The sequence below is a fragment of the Orycteropus afer genome, unplaced genomic scaffold (assembly GCF_000298275.1).
Source record: "Orycteropus afer afer isolate SDZICR_OR568_19922 unplaced genomic scaffold, OryAfe1.0 scaffold00255, whole genome shotgun sequence".
NCBI lineage: Eukaryota > Metazoa > Chordata > Mammalia > Tubulidentata > Orycteropodidae > Orycteropus > Orycteropus afer.
Window position 1 is genome coordinate 1,835,185 of NW_006921842.1, and position 12,764 is coordinate 1,847,948.

The following is a 12,764-nucleotide window of genomic DNA, read 5'->3' on the forward strand; positions in this document are numbered from 1 at the left end:
AAACCCACCAGCCACTCCTCGGAAGGAAGATGGGGCAATCTACTTCCGTAGTGATACTGCCTAGGAAACCCAAGGAGGGGTTGCTATGAGTCAGGGCTGACTCGAGGGCACATAACAACAACAACAACATGCATCACACTGATCTTTAATTCTACTGACATTTGTAGAGTGCAGGCTGTTACATATACTACCTTTGATTTGGGAAACACCAGTGAATTAAAGATAAAAATTGCCAACCTGTGAGCACATGTTTGAGCAGAGAGAGAGAAACCATAGACTATAAGCATAGTATATTAATTTCCTTGTTGCTAACAAATTACCACAAATTTAGTGGTTAAAAATAACACAGATTTATTCTCTTATAGTTCTGGAGGTCAGAATTTAAACTGGGTCCCCAGGGCTGTGTTCCATCTGGAGGCTCTAGTGGAAAATCGGTTTCTTGCCTTTTCCATTTTCCTGAGCCTGCCTACCTTCCTTGGCTCTTGGCCCCTTCTTCCATCTTCGGAGCCAGCAGCATACAGTCTCTAACATCAGATTGTGTCCTTACATTTTCTCTCTCTAATTTTGGCCTTCCTTACTCCTTCTTAGAAAGACCCTAGTCATTACATCATTGCAGCTACCTACATATGCCAAGATAATCTTAAAAACAAATGAAACCACTCCTTCAGAGTCCCTTTTGCATATAATGTAACTGCTCAAGTAATATCCTTTGGATGGATCAACACCAGGCTAGTCCCTATGAGACAGAGGTAAAATTGTGCCAAATGTCTAATTTTTCCAAACTGTTTTACTATCACTCCATCATCTCTACCATCAACTACTCCTCCTTCAGCCCATGGTAGGGTTCCGTATTTCACTGTAACTTTTTATAGAACTCACAAGCTGCAAAGGAAATTGTTCATGAGGTTTTAGAGGCTGGCAAGTCCCAAATGTGTGGGTCAGGTGTTGGTCTGGAAATTCTCCTCCCTCATGTGGTTTCAGGAGATGACAAATCCAAACGGGCAGGTGAGATGACTGGCTGTTCAAGTCCCAGGAAGATGGGGGAGGTCAGATGATGAAGAACCAGATACAGGATCCAGAACAATAGAGAGAACTTTGCCAGAGCTTTCATATATATTGGATGCAAGGAAAATAAGGGTGATGATTTGAGTTATACCTTCTAGTAATCCTACCTCATTAACATAACAGACAGCTCACTCCATAATGAGACCATCACCACAGGCATAGAGGCTAGGATTTACAATACATAAAAAATAAATTAAAAAATTAGATAAATAGTGGACTATGACTAGAAGGGGCATACTAAGTAATTGACAGTACTGTGGTAACATATTCACAGGTTCCAACGATTAGAATGTGGACATCTTTGGGGATGATTTTTTCCAGCCTACCACATATAGTAAATAAGGACAGTGTTTATGTTAGAAGATGGTAAGTGCTATGGGAGAGCCCCCTCCCAGTAAGGGAGCAGGAATCCAGGGCCACAAGGCCAGATACAGGTAAAGGGGGAAGAGAGCCCATACCCAGGCAGAAGCAGGGGCCAGGGAGGCTGGCTAGAACACATAGGGGGAAGGTCAGGAAGTAGGCAGATTGGTTCTGGAAAAATTAAGAGAGATGAACTTGTCTGTCAATTTCTCATACTGTGGTGGCTTGGGTGCTGCTGTGAAGCTGGAGGCTGTACCACCAGTGTTTCAAATGCCAACATGGTTGCCCATGGTGGATAGGTTTAGCGGAGCTTCCAGACTGAGACATACTCGGAAGAAGGAAGAAGCCATGCACTGCTCAAAGAATTGGACAGGGAAAAGCTTATGAATAGCAATGAAATACTGTCTGATATATTACTGGAAAACTTTATGAATAGCCTTGAAACATTGTCTGATACAGTGCCAGAAGAGCTCCTCAGGTCAGAAGGCATTCAAAGTACCACTTGGAAAGAGCTGCCTCATCAGAATAGAACTGACCTTAATGATATGGATAAAGTAGAGCTTTCTGGACCTCCACTTGCTGATGTGACATGACTCAAAATAAGAAGAAACAGCCGCAAACATCCATTCATAATCAGAACATGGAATGTATGAAGTATGAATCTACAAAAATTGGAAGTTGTCAAAATGAAATGAAATCCATAAAGATTGATATCCTAGGCATTAGCTGAAATGGACCAGTTTTGGCTATTTTGAATCAGACAGCCATTTGATCTACTCTGCTGGGAATGACAAGTTGAAAAGGAATGAGGTGGGAGTAATCGTCATAAAGAATGTTTCAGGATCTATCCTGAAGTACAGTACTGTCAGTGATAGGATAATATCCATACACCTACAAGGAAGACCAGTTAATACTACTATTATTCAAACTTACACACCAACCACCAGAGCCGAAGATGAGGAATTGGAAGATTTTTACCAACTTGTGCAGTCTGAAATTGACTGAACATGCAATCAAGATGTGCTGATTATCAGTGGGGATTGGAAAATGCAAAAGTTGGAAACAAAGAAGAATCACCAGTAGTTGGAAATTTTGGCATTGATGATAGAAATAACATTGGAGATTGCATGATAGGATTTTGTAAGACCAATGACTTATTTATTGCAAATACCTTTTTCAACAACCCAAACAGTAGCTATATGCATGCACTTCACCAGACGGAGTACACAGGAATCAGATTGACTACATCTGTGGCAAGAGGCGACAGAAAAGCTCAGTATCTTCAGCCAAAACAAAGCCAGGAGCTGATTATGGAACAGACCATCAACTCCTCATATGCAAGTTGAAGTTGAAGTTGAAGACAATTAAGTCCACAAGAGCCAAAATATGACCTTGAATATATCCCTCTTGGCTTTAGAGACTATCAAAAGACTAGATTTGATGCATTGAACACCAGTGAATGAAAACCAGAGGAATTGTGGGATGACATCAAGAACATCATCCATGAAGAAAGCAAGAAGTCATTAAAAAGACAGGAAAGGAAGAAAAGACCAAAATGGATGTCCGAAGAGACTCTGAAACTTAGCCTCAAATGGAGAGTAGCTAAAGGAAATGGAAGAAATGACTAGATAAAGGAGCTGAGAAAAGATTTCAAAGAGCAGCTTGAGAAGACAAAGTCAATTATTATAATGAAATGTGCAAAGACCTGGAGTTATAAAGCCAAAAGGGAAGAAGAACATGTTTGGTATTTCTCAAGCTGAAAGAACTGAAGGAAAAATTCAAGTCTTGAGTGGCAATATTGAAAGATACTATGGGCAAAATATTGAATGATGCAGGAAACAGCAAAAGAAGATGGAATACACACAGTCACTGTACCAAAAAGAATTGGTTGATATTCATCCATTTCAGGAGGTGACATATGATCAATAACCAATTGTATTGAAAGAAGTCAAAACAGCACTGAAGGAAGTGATGAAAAACAAGGCTCCAGGAATTGATGGAATACCCATTGGGATGTTTCAGCAAATGGATTCTGCGCTGGAGGCACTCACTTAGCTATGCCAAGAGATTTGGAAGACAGCTACCTGGACAACTGACTAGAAGATATCCATATTTGTGCTTATTCCAAAGAAAGGTGATCCCACAGAGTGTGGAAATTATCTAACAATATCATTAATATCACAAGTAAAATCTTACTGAATATAATTCAAAAATGGTTGCAGCAGTATATTGACAGCTTCCTGAAATGCAAGCTGGATTCAGAAGAGGATGTGGAATGAATGAGAGATATCATTGCTGATGTCAGATGAATCTTGGCTGAAAGCAAAGAATACCAAAAAGATGTTTACTTGTGTTTTGTTGACTATGCAAAAGCATTCAATTGTGTGGATCATAACAAATTGTGGATAACATTGAGAATAAATGGGAATTCCAGAACACTTGATTGTACTCATGAGGAACCTGTACATAGACCAGAAGGCTGTCATTCGAACAGAACAAGGGAACACTGCATGATTTAAAGTCAAGAAGGGAGTCTGTAATGGTTGTATCCTTTCACCATACTTATTCAATCTGTATGCTGAGCAGATAATCTGAGAAGCTGGACTATATGAAGAAGAGCATGGCATCAGGATTAGAGGAAGACTCATTAACAACCTGTGATATGCTGATGATACTTTGCTTGCTGAAGGTGAGGATGACTTGAAGGACTTACTGGTGAAGATTGAAGACTCCAATCTGCAGTATGGATTACACCTAAAGAAAAAAACAAAAATCCTCACAACTGGACTAATAAGCAGCATCACAATAAATGGAGAAAAGATTGAAATTGTCAAAGACTTCTATTACTGGGTTCTATGATCAACACCAATTGAAGCAGCAGCCAGGATATGAGACCATGTATAGCATTGGGCAAATCTGTTGCAAAAGTCCTCTTTCAAGTGCTGAAGAGCAAACACATCTCCTTAAAGACTAAGGTGTGCCTGACACAAGCCATGGTATTTTTAATCGCCTCATATGCATGTGAGAGCTAGACAATGAATAAGGAGGACTAAAGAAGAGTTGATGCTTTTGAGTTGTGGTGCTGGTGAAGAATGCTGAAAGTACCATGGACTGCTAAAAGAACTAACGAATCTGTCCTGGAAGAAGTGTGGCCAGAATGCTCCTTGGAAGTGAGAATGGCCAGACTTGGTCTCACCTACTTTGGTCATGATCTCAGAAGGGACCATTCCCTGGAGAATGATATCATGCTCGGTAAAGTGGAGAGTCATCGAAAAAGGGGAAGGCCCTCAACAAGTTGGATTAACACAGTGGCTACAACGATGGGGTCAGGTACAGCAGGGATCATGGAGCTGGTACAGGACCAGGCAGTGTTGCATTCTGCTGTACCTAGGTTCACTATGACTCAGAAAGGACTCGATGGCACCTAAAAACAGCAACATGGGGAAGGTGACCAGAGTGTGTGTGTGTGAAGAGAGGGAAGACAGCTCTTTGAAATGGGTGTCTATATGGGCCTCATTGAGAAGGTGATCTTAGAGGCAAGATTTGAAGGACATTGTAGGAGTTAGTCATCAGGATGTCTGGGGAAGTTCTTTCCAGGTGAGGGTGTGACTATCTAATGCAAACACACCAGGGCAGATGTCTAACTGCATACTAGGAGCAGCAAGTAAGCCAGTGTGTCTGCAGCAAAGTTACTGAGATGAAGTCACAGAGCATATAGGGGCAGAAGATACTGGAAGCGTTTTGACTTTTACTCTGGGTGAGATGGAAGTTAAAAGACAGTACTGAGAAGAGAGACATGGTAGGAGATTTTTTTTTAACCTTTGTAAATAGTCCCTTTATTTATTTATTTATAATTAATTTTTTTTTTTTTTCAATTGTGCTTTGGGTACAAATTTACAAAGAAGCATTTGTTTTACATTCAACAGTTTGTGTACATTTGGTTTCACCTCCAATTACCATCCCCAGCCCTAACCCACTCTCTTCCTCTCCCTTCCCTGTGACCACCCCCATCCCTGTGCCCTTCTTAGTTATGTGCTCCTGTCTATTGAGCTTTCCCTCCATGTGAATGCTGCCCCTCTGGTGCTCCTTGGTCAATTGCTCCAAGAGGCGTATCTCTGTAGAGTAGGTAGGTACATCGTCCTGCATTGTGTGTTCCTGAATGTCAATCTTTCTACTGTTGGACTGAGAGCCAGTCAGGAGGAGTGAGTCCTATCCCAGATGCGAAGTGTATCCCAGGGTCATAGTCTTGGGGTTCCCACACGACTCCATCCACCAGTAATTTGGGTTGTTACAGTGTTTTTGAATTTTGTTCCATGTTTTTCTTCCCACTCTATCCAGGATCTCCGGTTTTGATCCCTTCCCAGGTGGTTGGCATTGGTAGCCAGGTACCATCTAGTTCTTCTTGTCTTGAGGTCCATTTTATCCTAGGACTGATTGTTTCCAAATACTCTTGGTTTTCTTTACTTTGGATGAGAGGAGACCCTTAGCTGCATCTCAGATAACTGCTCAAAACTTTAAAGATCCCAGTCGCTACTCACTAAAGTAGGTTGTGGAACAAGATTTTTATGTGTTATGTTGTGCCAGCTGATCCTGGTGTCCCTCAATACTATGGGCAGTAGGACATCTTTTAAAAGAATTTCTCTGTAATGACCAGAATTACTGGTCAGATGAAATCTGGTAAGACTCCTAATACTATGGCCCTGGAATATATTCTGTGCCTGGAATAAAACTCACCCCCAGGGGCAGGCTCTCAGCCCAATAGTTAACAGGATGTATACGCAGACCACTCAACCCAGGATGGTAATACATCCCTTATAGCAATAGACCATGGGACACCAGAGGACCAACATTCAAACTGAGGAAATGCAGGACAAACAGGAGTGCATAAATATAAGGGACACAGGGGGAAGATCATAGGGTAGGGAGGGGAGGAGACTGGATTAGGGTTGGACATGGCAAATGGGGAATGAAACTAAATGTATGTTGAATGTAAAACAACCTCTTAAAAAAATAATAATAAAAGATATTAGTCTGGGGTCGGAGAATAGAATCGAGAGGCAAGGGGTGAGCAAGATAGTAGAAAACAGTAGTTTAGGACGGTCTCCAAGATGTTGTTTACTTTGTGTGAGAAATGAGAATAGTGGAAAGTGATTGGGTTCTGGATATATTTTATAAGATAGACTTTATAAAATTTTCTAATGGATTGAGTATGTTGTACAAAAAGAGAAGAGTCAATGAGGACACCAAATATTTTGAACTTTGCAAATAGGGGAAGCCTCTGGAAGGAGCATATTGAGGAGGGGGCATCACAAGCAAACAGTTTTAAGAAATGGTGAATCTCAGATGCCTATTAGAAATGCAGGTAAGGTTGTCAGGTTGGCAATTAATTAGACACACCTATTAGAAATGTTGATTAGAGAAATGGATGTGGGAGGTAGCTCCACATGAATGATATTTAAAGCCTTGAGAATGGATGGTACCTCAAAGGGAGTGATTAGCTATAGAAGAAAAAGGAACGAGGACTGGAATCCTGGACTTTCCATTGAAAAGTAGGAACTCTGGTAGTGTAGTGCCTAAGGCACTTGACTGCTAACCAGAAGGCTGGTGGTTCAAACCCACCAGTCTTTCCTTGGAAGGAAGGTTGGGCAGTCTACTTCCGTAGTGATACTGCTTCAGAAACCCAAGGAGGGGTCACTATGAGTCAGGTCCAACTCGACGGCAAATAACAACAACAACAAGTGATCTAATGAGACCACTCACCAAAAGCAATTTTCAGATTTCTGGCACCACATCCAGAAGGCACCTAGATCAGGGAGCCCCATACTTTCTAGCAAAGATTCACTTGGAAATCTCATTAAGATTCACATGGTATGGAGTAGAAGATGAGATTCTATACATATAAAAAGGTTGGAGATGCTGCTGCTTGATTTCAGATCACACTTGTAGTGGCAAGAATATAGACCAGGGATTCCCACATGGCTGTGCATCATCTTTACGTGGAGAGCTTGTTAAGTTATTCTTGGGATCTGGGCCCAATATTCTGAGATGATGGATCTGATGAGAGGTCTGAATATGTTGTAAAAACTCCCACAAGGACTCCTGGTGCTCAGCCAGATTGGGAATCATGGAGGTCAGTGATGAGAGTAATGATCCCAGGGCAATGAGGGGTCTTAACCTGATGGCATAGTGCCTAAAGCATTTGACTGCTAACCAGAAGGCTGGTGGTTCAAACTCACCAGGAACTCCTGGGAAGGAAGACTGAGCAATCTACTTCCATAGAGATACCACCTCGAAAACCCAAAGAGAGGTCACTATGAGTTGGAACTGACTCAATGGCAGTGAGTTTGGTTTCTGGTTTTTTAATGCTACATTTCAGAGGGTTTTTACCTAGGCAAGAAAAGGGAGGGCAAATATCATCAGTAATCAGATGGAATGTTGAGAGGTACATGCATATTGGTACCATGGAGTATAGCCATGTGGAAGATTTAGGAAGTGGCTCACAACTCCGCATAAAGAAGTCCTCTGTATGCTCACTCTTAGAAACTTCCCACATTGATTTCTACTTCACATCTAGGTGCAAACAACAGATTCCAAAATTTTATTGATTCAAAAAAAGGAATTTGTATGTGTGATATTGGGTCTCATTTCATTTTGGGACAGTCACAGAATTAGGCTTGAAGCAACAAAGGCAGGAACAGAATCCACAATCCTACCATTGGTCATATCCTGTGTAGAAACCACAGTCACTGCTGCTGAGTCAGATGCTACTGCCCCCACCACTGATGCCCGTGATGTTAGAGGCCCTGGAGTCAGCACAACTCTCACTGGTGCTTCTGACAACTGTATGTCACTACTGTAACTCATGGCACCCTTCTGAAAGTGCATTCTGCACAGTTGCAGTTTCTCTCTGTCACTATGTCCTAAGTCAGTCTGGCAGGTTGGCATCTGACTGTCAGAGCTTCACCCCCATGCCCATGTCCAACTGCATGAATGTTTGGGAAAAGAGTTTTCCTCTTTTATCAAGAGAGGTGGTTTCTCCTTACTACCAAGTTTTTTTTAAGAGTGTAGAATTCTGCTAAGATATGAATAGTGTTCACGTGCTGGTGAGAGGGAATGGGAGATGAGAAAGAATGATATATGTCAATTCCTAGAGCAGTGATTGGGGATTAGAACTTTATGTGGGATGTTAGAGGAAGTTGGGTTTGGACTCATGAACAAGTGACTGATAACATCTTTCCACTTATTCCCTTGAGAGTTTCTTATGGGCTCCAACATTATCTACCTGAGTTAATATTTACTAAGATGTGGAGTGGCATTGTAGGCTATTGGAATGAGTACTCAAAATGTCTTCTTCCTGTCCTTGTCTTTTCAGTAGGATCAAAAACTCAAGTCTATAAGACTTCACAAGATCTGTGTATCCACCAATGTTTTATAACTCCTTGTACTTGTACTTTTTTTTTCTGAGAAAAGGATCAATAGCATTTACCATGTTCCATGAGATCCCTGCAAAAGACTAAATAAAACTATCCTACCTTAGCATGTTGCTCAGTGTCTGGACTACAAACATGACAAGTTTGAAAATACCTGCAGAAAATGGGGAACTAAAAGTAACTTAGTTACTTTTAAAAAATGAGTATTTGAAAATGAAAAACATCACTCATTTCAACGCAACTTCATGAACAGAGACCTGCATCCATATCCCCACCAGTTACTCCACCAACACAGAGAAAGCTGTAGAGCAACCCAGCACAGCCTAGTTATCAACCAAAGAAGTACACCTGCTCCACACTTTCAGATACATGAAAACAAAACATAAAATCAGGGTGAAAGAAATGAGTACATAAAAAAAACAAACACCAAAGCCACTGCTGTTGAGTCAATTCTGACTCATATATGGCTAACAAAGACAACAACTTCAAAATGTCTAAAAAACAACAGTCAACCTAAAATCAAACAAAAAAGAAGGACAAGATAGTAGTAGAAACAAGTGTTCAAACTAAAGAATTAGGAAATCTTCCCAAGGAAGAACAAGTAATAGTGATATCTGATAAGGAACTCAAAAGTTATATATATAGCACCCTCCAAGAGCTCAAGGAAACCATAAACAGAAGTACTGCGAAGAGAGACAATATCTTTGAAGAATTCAGGAAAATTATTCAAGAGCAAAATGACAAAATGAATACACAATTAGAATAATACAGAGACAGCAATTAGAATTCCAGAACACTAAAATTACAGAGATAACACATTTGAAGGACAAATGAGTACACTCACAATGGCTGAAGAATGCATTTCCCAGCTAAAAGACAAATCCCTTGACAATAGCTTGTATGAAGAAAAATGAGAACAGAGATTTAAGATAAATGAAGGAAACCTAAGAGTTATATGGGATGACATGAGAAGAAATAACACATGCCTGATTGGAATTCCAGAACAAGACAAGGCCAAAAAAAAAAAAAAGAAAAAAGAAAACCCACTGAGAAAATTGCCAAACACTTGTTAACAGAAAACTTCCCCCATATCATGAAAGAAGAAAAGATATTCATCCAAGAAGCTCAATGAACCCCCACACAGGATAGACCCCAAGAGAAAGTCACCAAGGCATATTGTAACCAAACTTTGCAAAGCCAAAGACAAAGAAAGAACCTGGAAAGCAGCTTGGGAAAAATGAAATGTTACTTACATTGGGCAATAAATAAAACTGAGCTCTGGTTTCTCAGCAGAAACCATGCAAGCAAGAAGGCAATGGGATGGCATGTACAAAACTTCGAAGGAAAAGAATTGCCAACCAAGAATTACATATCCAGCCAAATTGTCCCTTAAATATGAGGGTGGAAGGAAGACATTCCCAGACAAATGGAAATTAAGGGAATTTGTGAAAACCATGCCAACCTTACAAGAAATGCTGAAAGGAGTCCTCCCAACAGAAAACTTGCTAAAGAGAACAACAAATTAAAATAAAGACACCTGACACCACCACTTAGAAATCAACCCAGAAAGATTCTCAAAATAAGCTCACAAAAAACATAAATAGAGACATAGAGAAGTTAATCTGTAACCAACACCAACAACAAAGCAAATAGAGGGAATAAATATTATAATTATGAAACTTCCAAATGGAGAGGAAATCAGGATAATGTTCTTGTAGAATAGACCGTTCCAAATTTAGGGAGATAAGAATTTACTTAGGATAACCACCAAAAAAAAAAAAAAAAATTCTTCTAACCAAACTAAGAAGAAAATCACAAGAACTTAGTAAACACAAAACCAACAATAATGAAGAAAAGAGAAAAAAAAAAAAAAAAACTTGATAACAGAATTAATTCAGCACAGAAAAATATTTGGAGCAGAGATATCACCAAAAACACAACAACAGCAACAACAACAAAACACATTAGAAAGACAGTAATAAATTCATACCTATGATTAATTACACAGAATATGAATGGATTAAATACACCAGTCAAGAGAAAGAGAGTGACAGATCAGATAGGAAGAGAAAACCCATCAATATGGTGCCTACAAGCAACCCATCTTAGACACAAAAATAAAAATAAATTAAAAATCAAGTCATGGGAAAAAATATACCAAGCTAATGCAACAGAAAAAAGCAGAAGTGGCAATATTAATTTCTGATAAAATAGACTTCAAGGTGAAAACCAGCATAAGGAACAAAGAAGGGAACTATATGATGTTAAAATGGTCAGTTGACTAACAGGACATTACCATAATAAATATCTATGCATTCAATGAAAGAGCTCCAAAAAAAATTTAAAAAGTTAACTGAACTGAAAGGAAATCTAGACAATTCTGCAACAGGAGTAGGAGACTTTAACACACCACTTCCAAGGAAGGACAGAACTACTAGGAAAAAAACTCAACAAAGATACAGAAGACCTTAACAATACAATCAACCAACTTGACCTCATAGACATATACAGGACATTCTACCCAGCAAAACAATACATATTCTTCTCATGGATCATATTCCAGAATAGACCATATATCAGGCAAAAAAAAAAAAAAGCCTCAGTAAATTTAAAAACATTTAAATACTACAAAGCTTCTCAGATCACAATGCTATAAAATTAGAAGTCACTAATGTGGAGCCTAACAGGAAAAAAAAAATCAAATAAGTGTAAACTGAATAATACACTACTCAAAAACTACTGGGTAACAGAAGAAATAAAGTGTGAAATAAAAGAAATTCCTAGAAACAAATGAGAATGAAAATACAACTTATAAAAAACCTTTGGCACCCAGTGAAAGAAGTTCTCTGAGGTCAATTTACAACAATAAATGCACACATCAAAAAAGAAGAATCAGAATCAACACTTTAACTCAACAACTCCAACAACTAGAAAAAAGCAATGGTATCCAGAAGAAAGGAAATAATAAAGATCAGAGAAGAAATAAATGCAGTAGAAAACAAAACAAAACAAAAAACAATAGAGAAAATCAAAAGAGAAGTTTGTTCTTTGAAAAAATTAACAAAATAATAATAATAATAAAACCATTGGTAAATTGAACAAAGGAAAAGAAAGAGAAGATGCAAAAAACATGAATAATAAAAGAAATGGGTGATATCACAACAGAACCAACTGAAATAAAAAGATAACAGAATGTTTGGAAGAACTGTACTAACATATTTGAAAACCTAGAATAGATGGACAAATTTCTAGACACACAAGACCTACCTAAACTAACCCACTCTGAGACAGAGTACTTGAACAGACCCATAACAAAATACAAAATTGAGCAGGTCATAAAAAACTCCCCACACAAAAAAAGTCCTGGCCTAGATATCTTCACTGGAGAATTCTATCAACCATTCAGAGAAGAGCTGACACATATACTACTCAAACTATTCCAGAATGTAGAAAATTATGGAATACTCCCAAATTCATTCTATGAAGCAAGTATAGCCCTGATACCAAAACCAGGTAAAGACACCACTAAAAAGGACCAATATCCCTCATGAATATAGATGTGAAAAATCCTAGCCAACAAACAGAATCCAACAATATATCAAAATAATAATGCACCATGATCAGTGAGATTCATAGCAGGTATGCAAGAATGGTTCAACATCAGAAAAACAACATAATCACATAAATAAAACAGAAGAATCATATGCTCATATCAATTGATGCAGAAAAGTCGTTTGATAAAATCCAACACCTGTTGTTTATAGGTGCCATCAAGTCGTTTCTGACTCACAGTGACCCTATGCACAGCAGAACAAAACACTGCTCAATCCTGGGCCAGCTCGATGATCCTTGCTATCCTTGAGCCCATCATCACAGCCACTGTGTCAATCCATCTTGTTGAAGGCCTTC

The 12,764-nt window shown here is 39.1% G+C and overlaps 1 protein-coding gene across 1 annotated transcript in view; it reads left to right on the forward strand.

The window, feature by feature from the left end:
- LOC103204610 (popy Class I histocompatibility antigen, A-1 alpha chain-like) overlaps positions 1 to 3,407 on the forward strand; it is a gene marked incomplete at its 3' end in the record, with an annotated part of 8,252 nt that extends 4,845 nt beyond the window's left edge. Inside the window, exon 7 of the mRNA XM_007949814.2 lies at positions 3,374 to 3,407. Within this exon, the coding sequence (XP_007948005.2) occupies positions 3,374 to 3,407 (34 nt within the window). The remainder of the gene's footprint in view (positions 1 to 3,373) is intronic.
- Positions 3,408 to 12,764: the final 9,357 nt, after the last annotated feature.